The following is a 14,254-nucleotide window of genomic DNA, read 5'->3' on the forward strand; positions in this document are numbered from 1 at the left end:
CCTCTTGGGTTTTCTTTTTTTTTTTTTTTTTTCTTCTTCTTCTGTCCTGTCTTCAATGGACAGGGTCACATGTCACAGAGGCTCAGCGCCTGGTCCTCTCAACTAATATTGATACATAAATAAGCTGTTTAATATAAACAAGTCTTTCTATCTTGCTGTGCAATGTGCACAGTGTGAGGTAGAAACCCCTCAGCCCGACCACCGAGGCGCGTTGGGGACAGCAGGTTTGCCCTACAAAAAGAAAGCAAGGTGAGGCTTGTTCCAAGAATAGCTTAAAATTTCTTGAAACGTGATTTTTGCATCCAGTCTTTCCCTTTGCTTTAAGGACAGGAAAAATCATCACTCAGGAAGTCAAATGAAATTTCTCTGGAAAGCAAAGGGAACATGTCCTGACAACTGTCATTCCCCCTTCTCTCTCCCGTGGGCCGCTCCTGTTCCCTGCAGCGGGATGGAGGCCAAGTTGATAGCCTTTTATGCTTCTCCCTTCCACTACCCAGTACTCAAAGCAAGTGTCAAAAACCACCTGGGGGGGGGGAAAGGACACCCTAAAAACTGAAGATGCATCACACGCACACACCAAAGAAGGCCGAAGCACACACAGAAAAAAAAGAACCCAAGACAAATCCACAAGCCACTCTCCCAGCCCTCCCCAAACTTTCCTTTCTGTGCAACGGTCCGTGGCTTTTGTGTTTGCCTTGGATGAATCAGACGAGGTTTGCGGGCTTCGAGTTCACCTGCTCTGGGTCTTGAGTAAACACAGATCGCTTCCCGCCCCCCCCGCCCCCCGGGAAGCCTTCAGGGGCGCCTGGGCGTTCTTGCTCCCGGGGCGCGCGGGGGGCCGCCAGCGGGCGCCGGGCGCTACACCTTGGATTCCGAGGCGCCCGCGGGGCGGCCCGGCTCGTCCAGGCTCGAGTCGCTGTCCGCCGCCGCCCCGCCGTTGCAGCCGGCCCAGGGCTCCAGCAGGCGCGCGGGCGGCGCGGCCCCGACGTCGTCGTCGTCGTCGTCGTCCGAGGCGGCCCCGGGCGACGGCGGCGGCCGGACCCGCGGCAGGCAGCCCGAGGCGCGCGGCCGGTCTCCGGCGGCCGCGTGGCTCCCGCGGGCGGCGCGGCGCGCGCAGCACAGCAGGCGCTGGAAGGCCTTGCGGAAGTCGGGGCTGCGGCAGTAGATGATGGGGTTGAAGGCCGAGTTGGCGTAGCCCAGCCAGTTGAAGAAGACGAAGAGGCGGTCGGGCACCAGGTCGCGGTGGAAGGCCTTGACCACGTTGGCCAGGAAGAAGGGCAGCCAGCAGAGCGTGAACACGCCCATGATGATGCCCAGCGTCTTGAGCGCCTTCTGCTCGCGCAGGGCCACGAGGCGCGACGGCCGCCGCTTGCTGACGCGCCCGTTGGCCAGCGGGGTGGTGGCGGCGGCGGGGCGCGGGGAGCCCGGCGCGGGCGCGGGCGAGGGTGGCCGCGCCGGGCCGCTGAGGAAGCGGCGCTCGCAGCTGTCGATCTTCTTCACCTGCTTTTGGGCCTCGCGGAACACCCGCAGGTACACGAAGGCCATGATGCACAGGGGCACGTAGAAGGAGACGACGGACGAGGCGATGGCGTAGGCCCGGTTGGTGACGAAATCGCAGCACTTGGGGTCGTTGTAGCAGCGGCGCGCCTCGTCGCCCTCGGCCCGCCACCAGTGCATGAGAATAGGCAGGAAGGACACCAGGGCCGAGATGGCCCACACGGTGCACACGAGGGCCCGCGCCCGCGCGCGGGTCAGCAGGCTCTGGTAGCGGAAGGGCGACGTGATGGCCAGGTAGCGGTCCAGGGCGATGACACACAGGGTCTCGATGCTGGCCGTCACGCACAGCACGTCCACCGAGGTCCAGAGCTCGCAGAAGAAGGAGCCGTACTCCCAGCGGCCCCGCATGACGATGGTGGCCCCGAACGGCACCACCAGCAGCCCCATGACGAGGTCGGCGCTGGCCAGGGACATGATGAAGAGGTTGGTGAGCGTCTGCAGCCGCGGCGTCTTGGCGATGGCCACGATCACCAGCACGTTGCCCGCCACGATGAGCAGCACGATGAGCGCCATCAGCAGGCCTATGCCCGCCGTCCACTGCTGCGACAGCGGCGCGGGGCCCTCGCTGGTCGGGGTCAGCGGCGAGGCGGACGGCGACGCGGGCACCAGCAGCCGCGCCGCCGTGGCCGCGCCGTCGGGGAACGGCGCGGCCGACGACAGGTTGCAGGGCTCGGAGGCGCCCAGGGCGAGCGCCCCCGCGCCCATGCCGAGCTGCGGAGGCCGGGGGCGGGGGGTGTGGCGGGGTTGGGCCGTGGTGGGGGAACACCCCAGGGGCCCGGGGCGGCGGGGCACGCGGAGGGAGGTCGCGGCCAGGTCAGGGCAGCCGCTGCGCGGGGCCGGAGGCATGGGCGCCGGGCGCCTTCCCCGCCCGAGCCGTGCGCTGTCGCCGCCGCCGCCGCCGCCGCTGCTGCTGGAGCCGCTGCCGCTGCTGGAACAGCCGCCGGGACCTCAGCATGGTTCTGAGCGCGCTGAGCCCGCGGCCCCGGCACCCAGCACCCACCCCACCCCGCTCCCACTCCCCCGAGCCAACCCCCGGGACCTCGCGTCAGGCTCCTGCAGCCAATCCGGGCAAAGGCACGCCCCTATCTAGTTCCCCCCACACCCCCTCCCAATCCCAGCTCCCCACACCCCCGCCCCCCTCCCACTCGCCGTTCAGCTGCTCGGGGGAGTCCGGGGCAGATAGCCGCACGAGCGCCGCCCCCGCGCCCGCCGGTTCTTGCAGGCGCGCCCCTTGCAGCGCCCGCCGGTTCCAGGGCCCTGTGTCCCCTACCCCACTACTGCGCCCGGCTGCCACCCGCGTCTCCGCAGGCCCCTGTGGCCCCCGCTCTCTCCCGCAGTCCGCTCCCTCCCGCGCCCTTTTTGCCTCCCGCGCTGGGCTCCCTCCTGGCCCCCCCCCCCCCCCCTCAGTCCCCTCTACCTCCTGGGCCAGGTTCCCTGCGGAGCGGAGCGCGCGCTCCCCTTAGCGGGGAGGGGACCTCGGCGTTCTCCCCGCGCCCGGAGCGGCTTGGGCAGTCTGTCCGCCGGGGCTGGAGGAGTTTGGCGGCGAGGTGGTTTCTCGGATCTCACAGCCCTGCAGAGTGTGTGTAAAACCCTTCCCCCGTCAAGAGGGGACCCAGCCAGCCTGCGCCCTGCCAGCTCGGGGGATCGGAGGCGGGTGTTAGTGCTTAGAGGAAACTTTGCAGCAGAGCGCCCTGCGCCTGGCCGGAGCAAGCCCCTCAGCTGTCACAGAACGCTCTCTGGGCGCTCTCGCAAGGAGCTTCTGTTGTTCCGGTGCAGTAGACGCGGAAAGGAAGCGAAGGTTTGTGCATCTGACAGCTCACGCTGAGGACCAGGTGGAAAATCACACACTCCTCAGCCCCGGCTAATGAATCTGTGAGTATGATGCAACAGCGCGTGTGGAGAGTCTAAAGAGAGGCTTAAGGAAACACAAATGTTAACGTAGAGCAAATGACACCGCCAAGAACAAAGAACACATTTAATTTCGTCCCAGACTTTTCACATTCAGTTACAGCACCTGTATTCTGTGTTTTATTACTCACATGATTTTATATTTTGAGCTGGGTCAATACAAACAGAAAGGTATTGTTAGTTTTGATTGACGTAATGAGCTGACATTCCAGAGTCCTGGGGCTGCTCGGTTGCTTTCTCCTTTTGCCCAAGTTCCCAGATTCGGAAAACCCTAGGGTTAGTTTTGGAGGGATGAGAGGAGAAAATATGTAAATACTCAAGAGGAGGAATATCCTATCGCATCTCGAGTTCCATCAGTGGTTTTTGAGTTGGCGAATGAATCCGTGTGAAATTGGCGAGATGTTAGCCCGGCTGTGGGCGGATTCTATGTAGGGAAGAGCCACGGGACTGCAAGCCCCCTCTCTAATCGGGCCATGGTGACGTCCTCAGCTCAGCCTTGAAAATGAAAAGCATTTAATGGAATCCTGGAGAAGTAAACAGCTTCTAATTACCCATGTAAGGGTGCACGAAAACGTTATGCACCGCTCACATGCTTTTCTCGCATCGGAATAAAAAGAATAGGGTCTGGGGGGAGCATCGACATCTGGACCAAACCCATATTCTTACCTTGCGGAGAGAGACTGGTTGTCACAGCTACCCAAGTCAAGAGCTAAAAGCAAGGCTTATTCAGTTTATAAAGCTGCGCAGTGTTAACCACCTTCCCTTACTGAAATCCAAACATAAAATTTGCTTCAGGCCCAAACTAGATGATCAATCCGTGTTACAAGGCCGGTGGGAGTGGGTGTGGGTGATTTGTTTATTCACCCCTGCGCCAAGACTTGTCAGCCTAGTTCTGCCAACTTAGGGGAGGCTGAGAAGGGGGAGCAAGGAGAGGAGGGGGGGCGGCTAGAAAGGGGGGGAGGAACAGGGACTGCACCCCGAGTTTAGCGTAAGCTCCCAAGAGGCTCCATTACCTGTCACTGCAAACTTGTCTCCCCTTCAGGCTTCCTTCTGTTGCCGCCCTCAAGAGGCAGACTCAAAATAGCCAAGGGGCTGGAAAGAGTTGAATTTGACATGGCCCAGGAAAGGGGTTCTGAGTGCTGGGCCATGGAGTGAGGTGTAGGGAATGTGGGGAGGAGGCTTTCTCTTCTGCGCCATCTTTCTGTCAAGAGGTGTTACTGGAAGAGTGTGTGCCAAGCCTGAGTGCCCATCATGGGCCAAGGGGTTGCGTTGCTGTGAGCGATAAAACCAGAATGTGGTTGCAGAGGTTCGGTGCAGAGGCTGGGATGCCAATAACGTTACCACAAGTATACATGTCTGTGTATCTGTGGGCATTATGTATAGATACGCGCATTTGTACATAGGTATGTGTATAAACGTACCGGGCACCAGGGCAAGGGATTAGAATTGTCACAAAACTCTCCTGAAACTTTTTCCCCTGCTCAATCAGAGGTACATCAAACTCCCCCAAATTTCTGGATGATAAATACCTTAAATCACAAATATTCCAAACCAGAAGGTTATTTTATCAGGAGTTCCAACACAGGGCTGCAGGTATAAAGGGGACGCTGGCATTCTTGGAGCTTTCTTCTACATGTATTTATGGAAAAGTGTGGAATAGCCCGTCTTCAACTTGAGTTAGCTTTCTTTTAAAATAAAATGTTTTCAGATCTCCTTTAAATCCTACATGTCATGACACTTTTGGGGGGACCCTTTTGAGATTCGTTTTTTGGTCCTTAGATGAGGATATAGGTTAAGAAAAGGGTCACCATATCCACTCATACAGGTATTATGTGTTGCCGTTCAAAATTAGTAAGTCCGCCATTTCCCCAGTTCCTTCCTGGAAACTGTCAAAATGAATCAGTTCTTTGGAACCCACAGATTTGACAGTACTTTACGAAACAACAGAAAGCTCCAACAACAAAGGCTAATAAGCGCACGGAGAGGGAGGGGCTTCTTCCTCCATAGTTCCCACCCCCACCTCCCTATTCCATCCCACCACCATACTTCCGTGTTGGCGCTTGCCATGGTTTCTCTTTGATCTCCCAGCTCCATTTAACCTGGCACCCCATCGTCAAATTAATATTTCTAAAACGCTGCTTTGAAACAAGATGCTTTTGTGTTCAGAAACCTTCACTCCTCAACCTGGCATTCAAGGTCCAGTTCCAAATGGCCTTCCCAGCACTGTCTTGTTGTAGAACTGTCCTTGTCGCCCTAACTTGCAGTTCTGCGTTCTTTTTCCTTTTTTGGATCGATACTCTTCTTTTTTTTTTTCTTTTTTTAAATTTTTTGGTTTGTTCTCTTTCCGATTGGGTTCTTTCCACTAAGAATCCCCTCTTCCATTTCTGTTTCAGTGGATTCAGCCGTCAAGATTTGGTTGATAAGTTTTTTATTTTACAATTATCCCTGCCCACTGTTTCTGGAAATGATCTCTCCATCCTCTGCCTACAGTAGTTACTTTGCTAATTGCATTTCACAAGGTAATTAACAATATTTGCCTTTGACACCTCTTATATTGTTACTTAATTTTTAAAAAAGATTTTATTTATTTATTTGACAGAGGTCACAAGTAGGCAGAGAGGCAGGCAGAGAGAGAGAGGGAGAAGCAGGCTTCCCACTGAGCAGAGAGCCCGATGTGGGGCTTGATCCCAGGACCCTGGGATCATGACCTGAGCTGAAAGCAGAGGCTTTAACCCACTGAGCCACCCAGGCGCCCCTTCTTACTTTATTTTTATATGTTTTTCTTTTTTGTTGTCAGATGGATCGTAAGCTTTCTGAGAGCCAGGATCCTGTACATATTTGTATCTCCCCTGTTTATTAATATTTACTTAACTTTAGCTTACCTTTATTAATATTTACTTAACATAAAGCTTTGAGTCATATATATTTCCTGTTTAATTTGTTAAAATCTCATTATTTACCAGTATGAGAAACAATTGTTTTTGGGAGTTATAATCTTCCCTCATGCTTAGAATTTACAGTAATATTTCATATTCCTGTAGTCCAGTCCATTTTTTCATGTGAGTACTCCAAAATACTTTGTAAATACAGGGTAGGCTCGTGAGATAAATTTATATCATACCCACTCAGTAATGAATAAAGTCGGACATAGGTAATAGGTTTTCCAAGCGGGTCACACAAGTCCACATCAATAAAAAGCACGACCTAATCTTCATAAATATTTAAGGTGAATGACCTTTTCCCTTAGCCTTCATTTGTGATTCTACATATCTAGGCATTTCTGCTCTGGGAGAATAGCTAGCTGATGACTTGAATCTTGTTTCAAGTTCTAGATTGAATTCACATTCTCTAGAGCCGTGATTAATAGTAATTATGACCACCTATGGTTGTAAGCCGTGAGCTTGCCCAACACATTTCCACTCTTGAGTTGATTTTGCTAGAAAATGAGATAAAAATAATAATGAATAACCTAACCAGACAACTGCTGGAATGTGGGCCAAAGGAATTGGGGGGATTTCCAAGTAAAGCCCCAAGAAGTGTATCAAATCAGTAAGTTAGCAAAATTTGCCTTGAGGCTGATCATGAGTGGCGGGGTTTGTTAATCAGAGCTCAAGTGGCTGCTTCAGAGGAAAGACACACAGCTCTTCCCATAAGGCAATGCTACTGCTGAAACTGTCACTCAGGGTAATTAACCAGAGCACAACCTGCACCCGTGGCTGGCACTTAAGGTCACATACCGGTTTTGCAGCCACAATTTACACAGGGACAAGCAACTCCATCCACTGTGATAAGAATGAGGACAGTGTATAATCATGGCAAAGCCTGGACTATTTGGAAAATTCAAAAGCTTTCCTCTCTCCCACTTCCTCCCTTTTTGCCATCTCCTCCTCTTCCTGGTGTGTCTCATGACTACATTGAACAATGCTAGAGCCAGTAACAATATTTTTCAAAATCTGGATGTATTGGAAAGCATTCAGACCTGGGAGGCAGAAGATTCAGGTTTGTGTCCTGGCTTTGTCACTTTTCGGTTTGACCTTCCGCAGTGGCTTCGTCTTTAAAACGGACCGTTCGTCCCCCTCGCACGATTGTGCACGGATTAAATGAGCGAATGAACGTGAAGGGTTCTTGAAGTTACATCCAGCACCATATATTTGCAACAAGTTCAATCTTACCCAATCCTCATGACCTTTCAAAGCACGAAAGGGGTCAGAATTTGCTCGTATGAGAAGTCCATTCACTTAAACAAGCTTCTCTTTTATCAGCCGAACTCTTCTCTCACACCCGATATTAATATGACTCAGAGGCTGGATAACAGAGGACTATTTTTAAATGCTTTTTACCTTTGGCATATCTTTTTTAAAAAGTTTCCCCCTTTTTTTGTGTGTCCTTCCTTAGTATGAGCCCTATTCTTTTTTAAGTATTTGTTTATTTGAGTCTCTGAAATAAATTCCTTTAAAGTATTTCAGCTGTGAAATATTAGCTGTAAAGGATTTTTTTCCCCTAAAGTCAACTACTTAGGACCATGACTAGTAACTTAGGGGAAAAAAAAAGAAAGGAAGGCAATGCAATATAAAACTAGAGCCAACTCTCAAAAATTTTGTTCTTATTCAGCTATATAATGAATAAAAATGGATCCCTGGCCAGCTGATAGCCTACATTTAGGTGCTTATGGCAGTAGGAATCTCATGGCTACACATGAATAGCATTTACTTAGCCAGGAGTTGTCCTTCAATGGACCCAAATCCAGAGCTTGTGGTGACAGCAAGCTGTGCTAATGATTGAAAAGTCTAGGCTTTATTCTAGCAGAGTTTTACCATCTTCCAGATAAAACAATTATGTTGTCACCAGCTGAGGAGTTTGTAACAAAAAGAATCCCTACATGCCCTTGTTTTAAGTTTCTGAAGGGTAGGAATGATGCCTTTTAAACATTTTAGCTACTGGGGGCACCTGGGTGGCTCAGTGGGTTAAGCCCCTGCCTTAGGCTCAGATCATGATCCCAAGGGATGGAGCCCCGCCTCGGGCTCTCTGCTCACCGGGGAGCCTGCCTCCTTCTCTCTCTCTGCCTGCCTCTCTGCCTACTTGTGATCTCTGTCTGTCAAATAAACATTTTAGCTCCCATTTATGCCGGCCATGTAGCTGATACTTCATAAATCCCCGTGGAATAGAGAAAGCACTTTAAAAGCTTATGTGCAGTAGATTGTCCCAGATATAAGAAGACATTGTGTTTTCCGTTCATCCGTGGAACATGGCATCTGGGTCATCCAACTGAACGGAATTGCCAAAGGGAACCAGTGGAAGAAGCTAGTTGTCGGCTCTGCCTCCCTCCAGGTGATAGACCAAATCATTTACATTTCTTTTTCACTCGTTACTTTGAGACCCCAAATGAGGATCTTCTTTCACATGTTCTTTCACTTCTTGTGGAAGCTAGTGTATAGCTTTGTTGTACAGTGTATAGTTTTGATGCATAGTGTATAGTTTATATACACTATTATATAGTGTATAGTTTATATACACTATTATATAGTGTATAGTTTGTATAGTTTTTCTAGTTAACTTACCCATTACTTATGTACTATATAAAAGCCCACCCAGACCCACTCAACACAGAGAGGCATGGCAGGTCCCTTGCCGTGCAAGGGCTGAGGCTGAAGACTCCAGCAAGACAGTATTGCTGTTACTTGGGTTTTGACAACCAGTACGGCCAGTCTTCTTGCTTTGAAAATAAATATCAACCCTTGGACGTGACATTTATTTTCCACAGTGTCTCAGCTTTGCAGCTCCTTGAATAAAACCTGCTAAAGACCTTTATCTCATGACAGATTTCTGTCTCCAGAGCATTATCCCCTAATTAAATGCTGAGGGGGCAATGACCTTCTTAACAGGCCTCTTTGAAATAGAAGTTACTTTTTACACTGGTGGAGAAATGATGGGATTTTTTTTTTTCCTCCCCATTTTAATATGGAGAAACTGAAGCATAAAGAGAGAGACGTGCTTAAGTTTTCAAGAAAAGGAAAAGGGAGTTCTTGACTTTCCTGCCTCCTGAGCTAATCTTCAATTACCAGAACCTGCATCCTTAACAGATTTTGGCTCACCTCTGACGACTTGTCAGCGTAATTCAATTGCATGATATATTTGGGGTCTGGAGCAGGTCGTGGAGTAATTTTTTGAATACAAAGCCATGAACAAGGGAAGAGATTCTATCATGCAATGTTTATTTGTGTTGTCCAATTGGCTTAAGCATAAGAGATTTACAAGAATAATCATATTTAGCCACACAAATGAAATTCTTATTGTTGGTACATTTCAGTTCGAATTTCCAAAAGTGCCACATGAATGCTAACTCTGAAGACAAAAAGAACACCAAAGAAAAGCCAAACAATTAAGCAATTTGGTGTTTTTGTTTTGTTTGCTTTTTAATCTCTAACTGGAAAAAGATTTCACAGAAGACTCTTACTGAGAATGAAAGGCTCAAAAGTTGTGACAGCCTTGGGGATTTTATTTAAGAGTCTAAATAAAGCTGCTTGGGAGTTTGGAACAGAAAAATGAAAAACCAAGCTCTACTGGCTTTGCCATTCTACGTCCTAATACCTTTTCCAAACCAGGTAGTCATAGACACACTGAGCTGCGAGGCTCTCTGAAATGCCGGGGAGAGGCACTAATATGGTATTGGCATAGTTCTGAAAATATTTTTTTTCTTACTCTGAAAATGTCTGACTCTGACTTGTCACCATTTCCATCCTACTCCCTACCTTTCCTCTCTCCAATTACTCTGCAGTCTGCATGTTTCACACCCCCCATGACTAATTAATAGAGACTATATGCCTTTTCATAGCTCTCTCTTGCGGATAACAATATGGTCTCGGCTTATAAAAATCCCACACATATATATTCATGTGTATGGTTTTCATAAGTCCTCATCTGGGAGGTGCCTCAGAATACAAACAGTTTCTTAAGCAAGTTAAAAGCCCATGATTAGCCTTGCAAAAAATAATAATCAGTATTTTATAGAATAGCCAGTTTTAATGGCAGATTTTGAAAATATTTCTGGCCTCTGCAGTTTTGTTTTAGATGCTTTTTTATTACATCATTTCAAAATAGGGCATTGAAGCAAGATTACACTCATTTTCATGATTAGTTTTGACATTTACCTCTCTATATACCATAATGATTAAGAATGCAGGCTCTGGAGTTAGACCACCTGGGTTAAAATCCAGGTTCTAGCACTCAGTAGCTGGGTGACTCAGAACAAGTTGTTTGAACACCTCAGGTCCCTGTTTCATCATCTGTTAAATGGGATTAATAATATCCCACCTACTTGGGCGCTGAGGTGTCAGTAAGATAGGGTATAGATGCATTTGTCATAGCGCTTTGCTTATCGTACATACTTAATAACTTCAATGTTTTCTTTTCTCCCCCTGGCACCACCAGCATCACTACAGATCCATGGCGTAAAGCAGAAAAATTTTCATTCTGTGTGAAACCAAGGGTGGCAAAGAAGGCAGCTTCCAATCAGTGGAAACTGAATAACTGAGTAAATGTGTTCTTTTTTAAAAGCGAGAGGATGTAGTAAAGAATCTAATTTGGTCAGTACTCTTTTGGTTTCAAAGACAAGTTTATTCCTTTGTGGTCATTTAATCTGATTATCATTCCACTTGGGGAATTAGAATTTCCTAAACTAATTTTGCATCATGGAAAGGTCATTCCAGAGAGTTCCATCCTATGGTATAACCATATTCCAAGTGTAGAAACAACAATGACAAAAGAAAGCCTCACTGGGCTCTTGATAGAGGAGCCTGTTTCCCCAGATATAATTGATCCAAGCTGCTGCTTTTTATGGGGTAAATTCTTAAGACCTCAAGGAGGCCAGAAGCTTCTCTTGTGATCCACTTTGTGTCCATTTAGCACAGTCCTTCAATTCTCTTGAGTACAAGGGGTCTGACCACCTGATCCCCTGAGAACAGAGGGTAAAGAAGTAGGCAACAAAAGAAGTTTTTCCAAGTCTCTGAGGTTCGACCCCTAGGAGACTCTTAGACCCTAACTTGGAACTATTAGTTTTATTTCAGAAACAGTTTCAATGCCTAATTTTCCTTGTTTCTGATCTTTCAAAGCAGACTAGAAGAAACATATTGGAGCGAAGGAGTGAGACTGGTGTAGGGGACAAAGAGGACATTCGGGAACTTTCTATTAGAACACAGGGAAATGAGGGATGCTGTGGACTGCAAAGACAGTGTTCTGTACCCACAGCCACTGATGACCCCACTTCATTAAGAAAAGTTTAGATGGGGGTGCCTGGGTGGCTCAGTTGGTTAAGCTGCTGGCTTTGGCTAAAGTCATCATCTCAGGGTCCTGGGATCGAGCCCCACATCAGGCTCCTTGCTGAGTGGGAGACTGCTTCTCCCCTGCCTGCCATTCCCCTTGCTTGTGCTTGCTCTCTCTCTCTCTCTCTAATAAATAAAAATCTTAAAAAAAAAAGGTTTAGATGGTGTTTTTTAGTCATCCTCAGTGAAACAGAATGTGCATTGTAGAAATAGCTTTATTAAGAGATAGTAGTATGAAAATTTCCAAACTTTGTATTTTCCAGAACACTTCTGTTACCTAGAAAATGAATTTATATGGACTATTTCATTCTCCAGTGATGCTGGAACCATGAGGCGTGAATTAGACTGCTAGAAGTCTAAAATCGAAGTGCCAGTCAGTTTCTTCTGGGGGCTGTGAGGAGATCTGTCCCAGGTCTCTCCCTTTGGCTAGTAGTTGCCATCTTTCCTCTGTGCCTATCTGTGTCCAAATTTCTCCTTCTGATAAGTACACCTGTCCTATTAATCAGACCCACCGTAACGACCTCACTTTGTCTTCATTACCTCTGTAAAGATCACATTTGGATATCCAAATAGGGTCACATTCTGAGGCTTTGGGGGTTCTGGGGGGACACATTCAACCCAGAGCAAGATGCTACTTGTATGTAAGAAAGTTTGATGCCTTATGAACAATCTCTAGTCACCTGTGTTCCAGAATGTTCTATTATGTCTTCTAGGACAGAGGGCATCCAAATGACTTCTCATAGTTCACACTAGAGATGGCTCCTGATTAAGCAGCGTCCAGACCCTGGTGAGAACAGTGACCTTTGTTGTAGGATTACAGCCGGCCACAGAGTCACGAGTGCCCGCAGCTGAATGTGGACAAATCAAGTTCCCATGTGTGCCGAGTAAGTAGCCTGGGTCTTCATGTGGAGGGGGAAGGAAACATGCGAGGCACATCCCTGTTCACTGTGTGCTTCCAGGTGGGGTTAAAGGCCCTGCTCTTTTATGGTTTGCATTACACACCAAGAAACTCAACTATTGTCTTGCAAGTGAAATAGAAAAATTCGGGGATATGTTAATAATTCCCATTTCAGGGGGGAAAGTCGGCCAATCCATTCAGCTGGTTGTGTGGACCACTTTTCAGCGGGTGGTTTTGACATTGTGTGGACAGACAAACAATTGTTCTCCACAGCTGCAGCAGGGGTGTTATTTTTCCTGAACCAGAATTAGGGTAACAGACAGCAAATAACTGGGTAGGAGAGACACAACAAACCTTTATGACTGAGGAACAGAGCTGGCCTTTGAGGCAAGAGAAACTCAGGTCCTCACTCAGTTAGAATCCATTGACTACCAGGATTTTTATGACCTTGAAGTAATGATTTTGATTGAGAGGGTGATTCAGATCCTAAACGATTGGCAAGCAGGGGTTTGACTAAGAAATAACTCCCTTCGGTATATCAGCTTAGATTTATTATGGAAACTGAAGCTCATGAATGTTCTAATTTTATCTACCCTTAAGTGATATAGCTAATCGTCCTTTGTGGACACTGATGACAGAGCTGATAATATTTTAACCTGTGCGTGGCCGTGGACCAAGTGAACCTGGCTTTACGCCCACAGCACGAAACCCAAAAAAGCCCCACCTTAATCAAGGTCTAAGAACTCAAGCTGAGCATTCGTCTTGCCATTTCATGTTCAGAAATGGCTCACAGCTGTCCTGGGCGCATCTGCGGCAGGAGCTGAGTCTGGAACCCAACGCCTGAGTCTGACAATCCGAGGATCTTTCTAACACCGTGCGGCATTCTGTGTTGCAGGGACGCCAACTCCTCCTTACAGATGAATCTGTTACGTGCGCGCTATGTAAACAGCATGAATTTAGATGTGTACGAAACAGTATTTTTTAAAATGTCACATCCGACTGTTTGTAATGATGAGGTTAGTTCAGTAGAAGCATCTTGTGTAAGATGGCACTTAAAGAAAAGCTCGAATCTGTGCATCTGAGTATTATTCAGTCATCTGTTTGGGCAACTATATTTTTAACTGAATTTATGATGAACAAATAGTCTTTCTGAACTCCCAAGCTGTGTTTCCATACTTCATTTTGGTTTATTTTCCTCTCAATTTCCTTCAGAACCCATTACAGAGAACTTTCTTTGGAAATTTCGTAAAGTTAGCAGCATCCGTCAGAAAGCACCAAACCAAACAACCAAAATTAAAAACTGAGAATAGAATCATAGGGCATATGTGTTCTTTTCCAAAGCAATGTAACAGAAACAGATCTATGTTGCATTCTCTTTCTCTTTCTTTTTCCTGTTTCTTTTTCTCTTTATTGAAAACATCATCTGTGGCCATGTAAAACGTCTGCCGACACTTCTGAGTGCCAAAGAGTCTTTATATTTTTGTTGATGGAAGTATTATAATTGTCACAGTATTAATGGTAATATACAGCTGTAAAAACCCACTTGCTATGGGATGTAGGATAGTACGTCTGT

At 47.8% G+C, this 14,254-nt stretch overlaps 1 protein-coding gene across 1 annotated transcript; it reads right to left on the reverse strand.

Annotated features, from left to right (window-relative positions):
• Window positions 1-746: 746 nt before the first annotated feature.
• On the reverse strand, window positions 747-2,622 carry ADRB1 (adrenoceptor beta 1). The gene has a single exon (XM_032879440.1). The coding sequence runs from the start codon at window positions 2,401-2,403 to the stop codon at window positions 859-861; it is 1,545 nt and encodes a 514-aa protein (XP_032735331.1). The 5' UTR covers window positions 2,404-2,622; the 3' UTR covers window positions 747-858.
• Window positions 2,623-14,254: the final 11,632 nt, after the last annotated feature.

The sequence above is a fragment of the Lontra canadensis genome, unplaced genomic scaffold (genome assembly GCF_010015895.1).
Source record: "Lontra canadensis isolate GAN:19392208 unplaced genomic scaffold, GSC_riverotter_1.0 scaffold3, whole genome shotgun sequence".
Lineage (NCBI taxonomy): Eukaryota > Metazoa > Chordata > Mammalia > Carnivora > Mustelidae > Lontra > Lontra canadensis.

What these genes read in the sequence shown, in the direction of transcription:
- ADRB1 (XM_032879440.1), bottom strand. Translation starts at nt 2,403, where the DNA reads ATGCCTCCGGCCCCGCGCAGCGGCTGCCCTGACCTGGCCGCGACCTCC.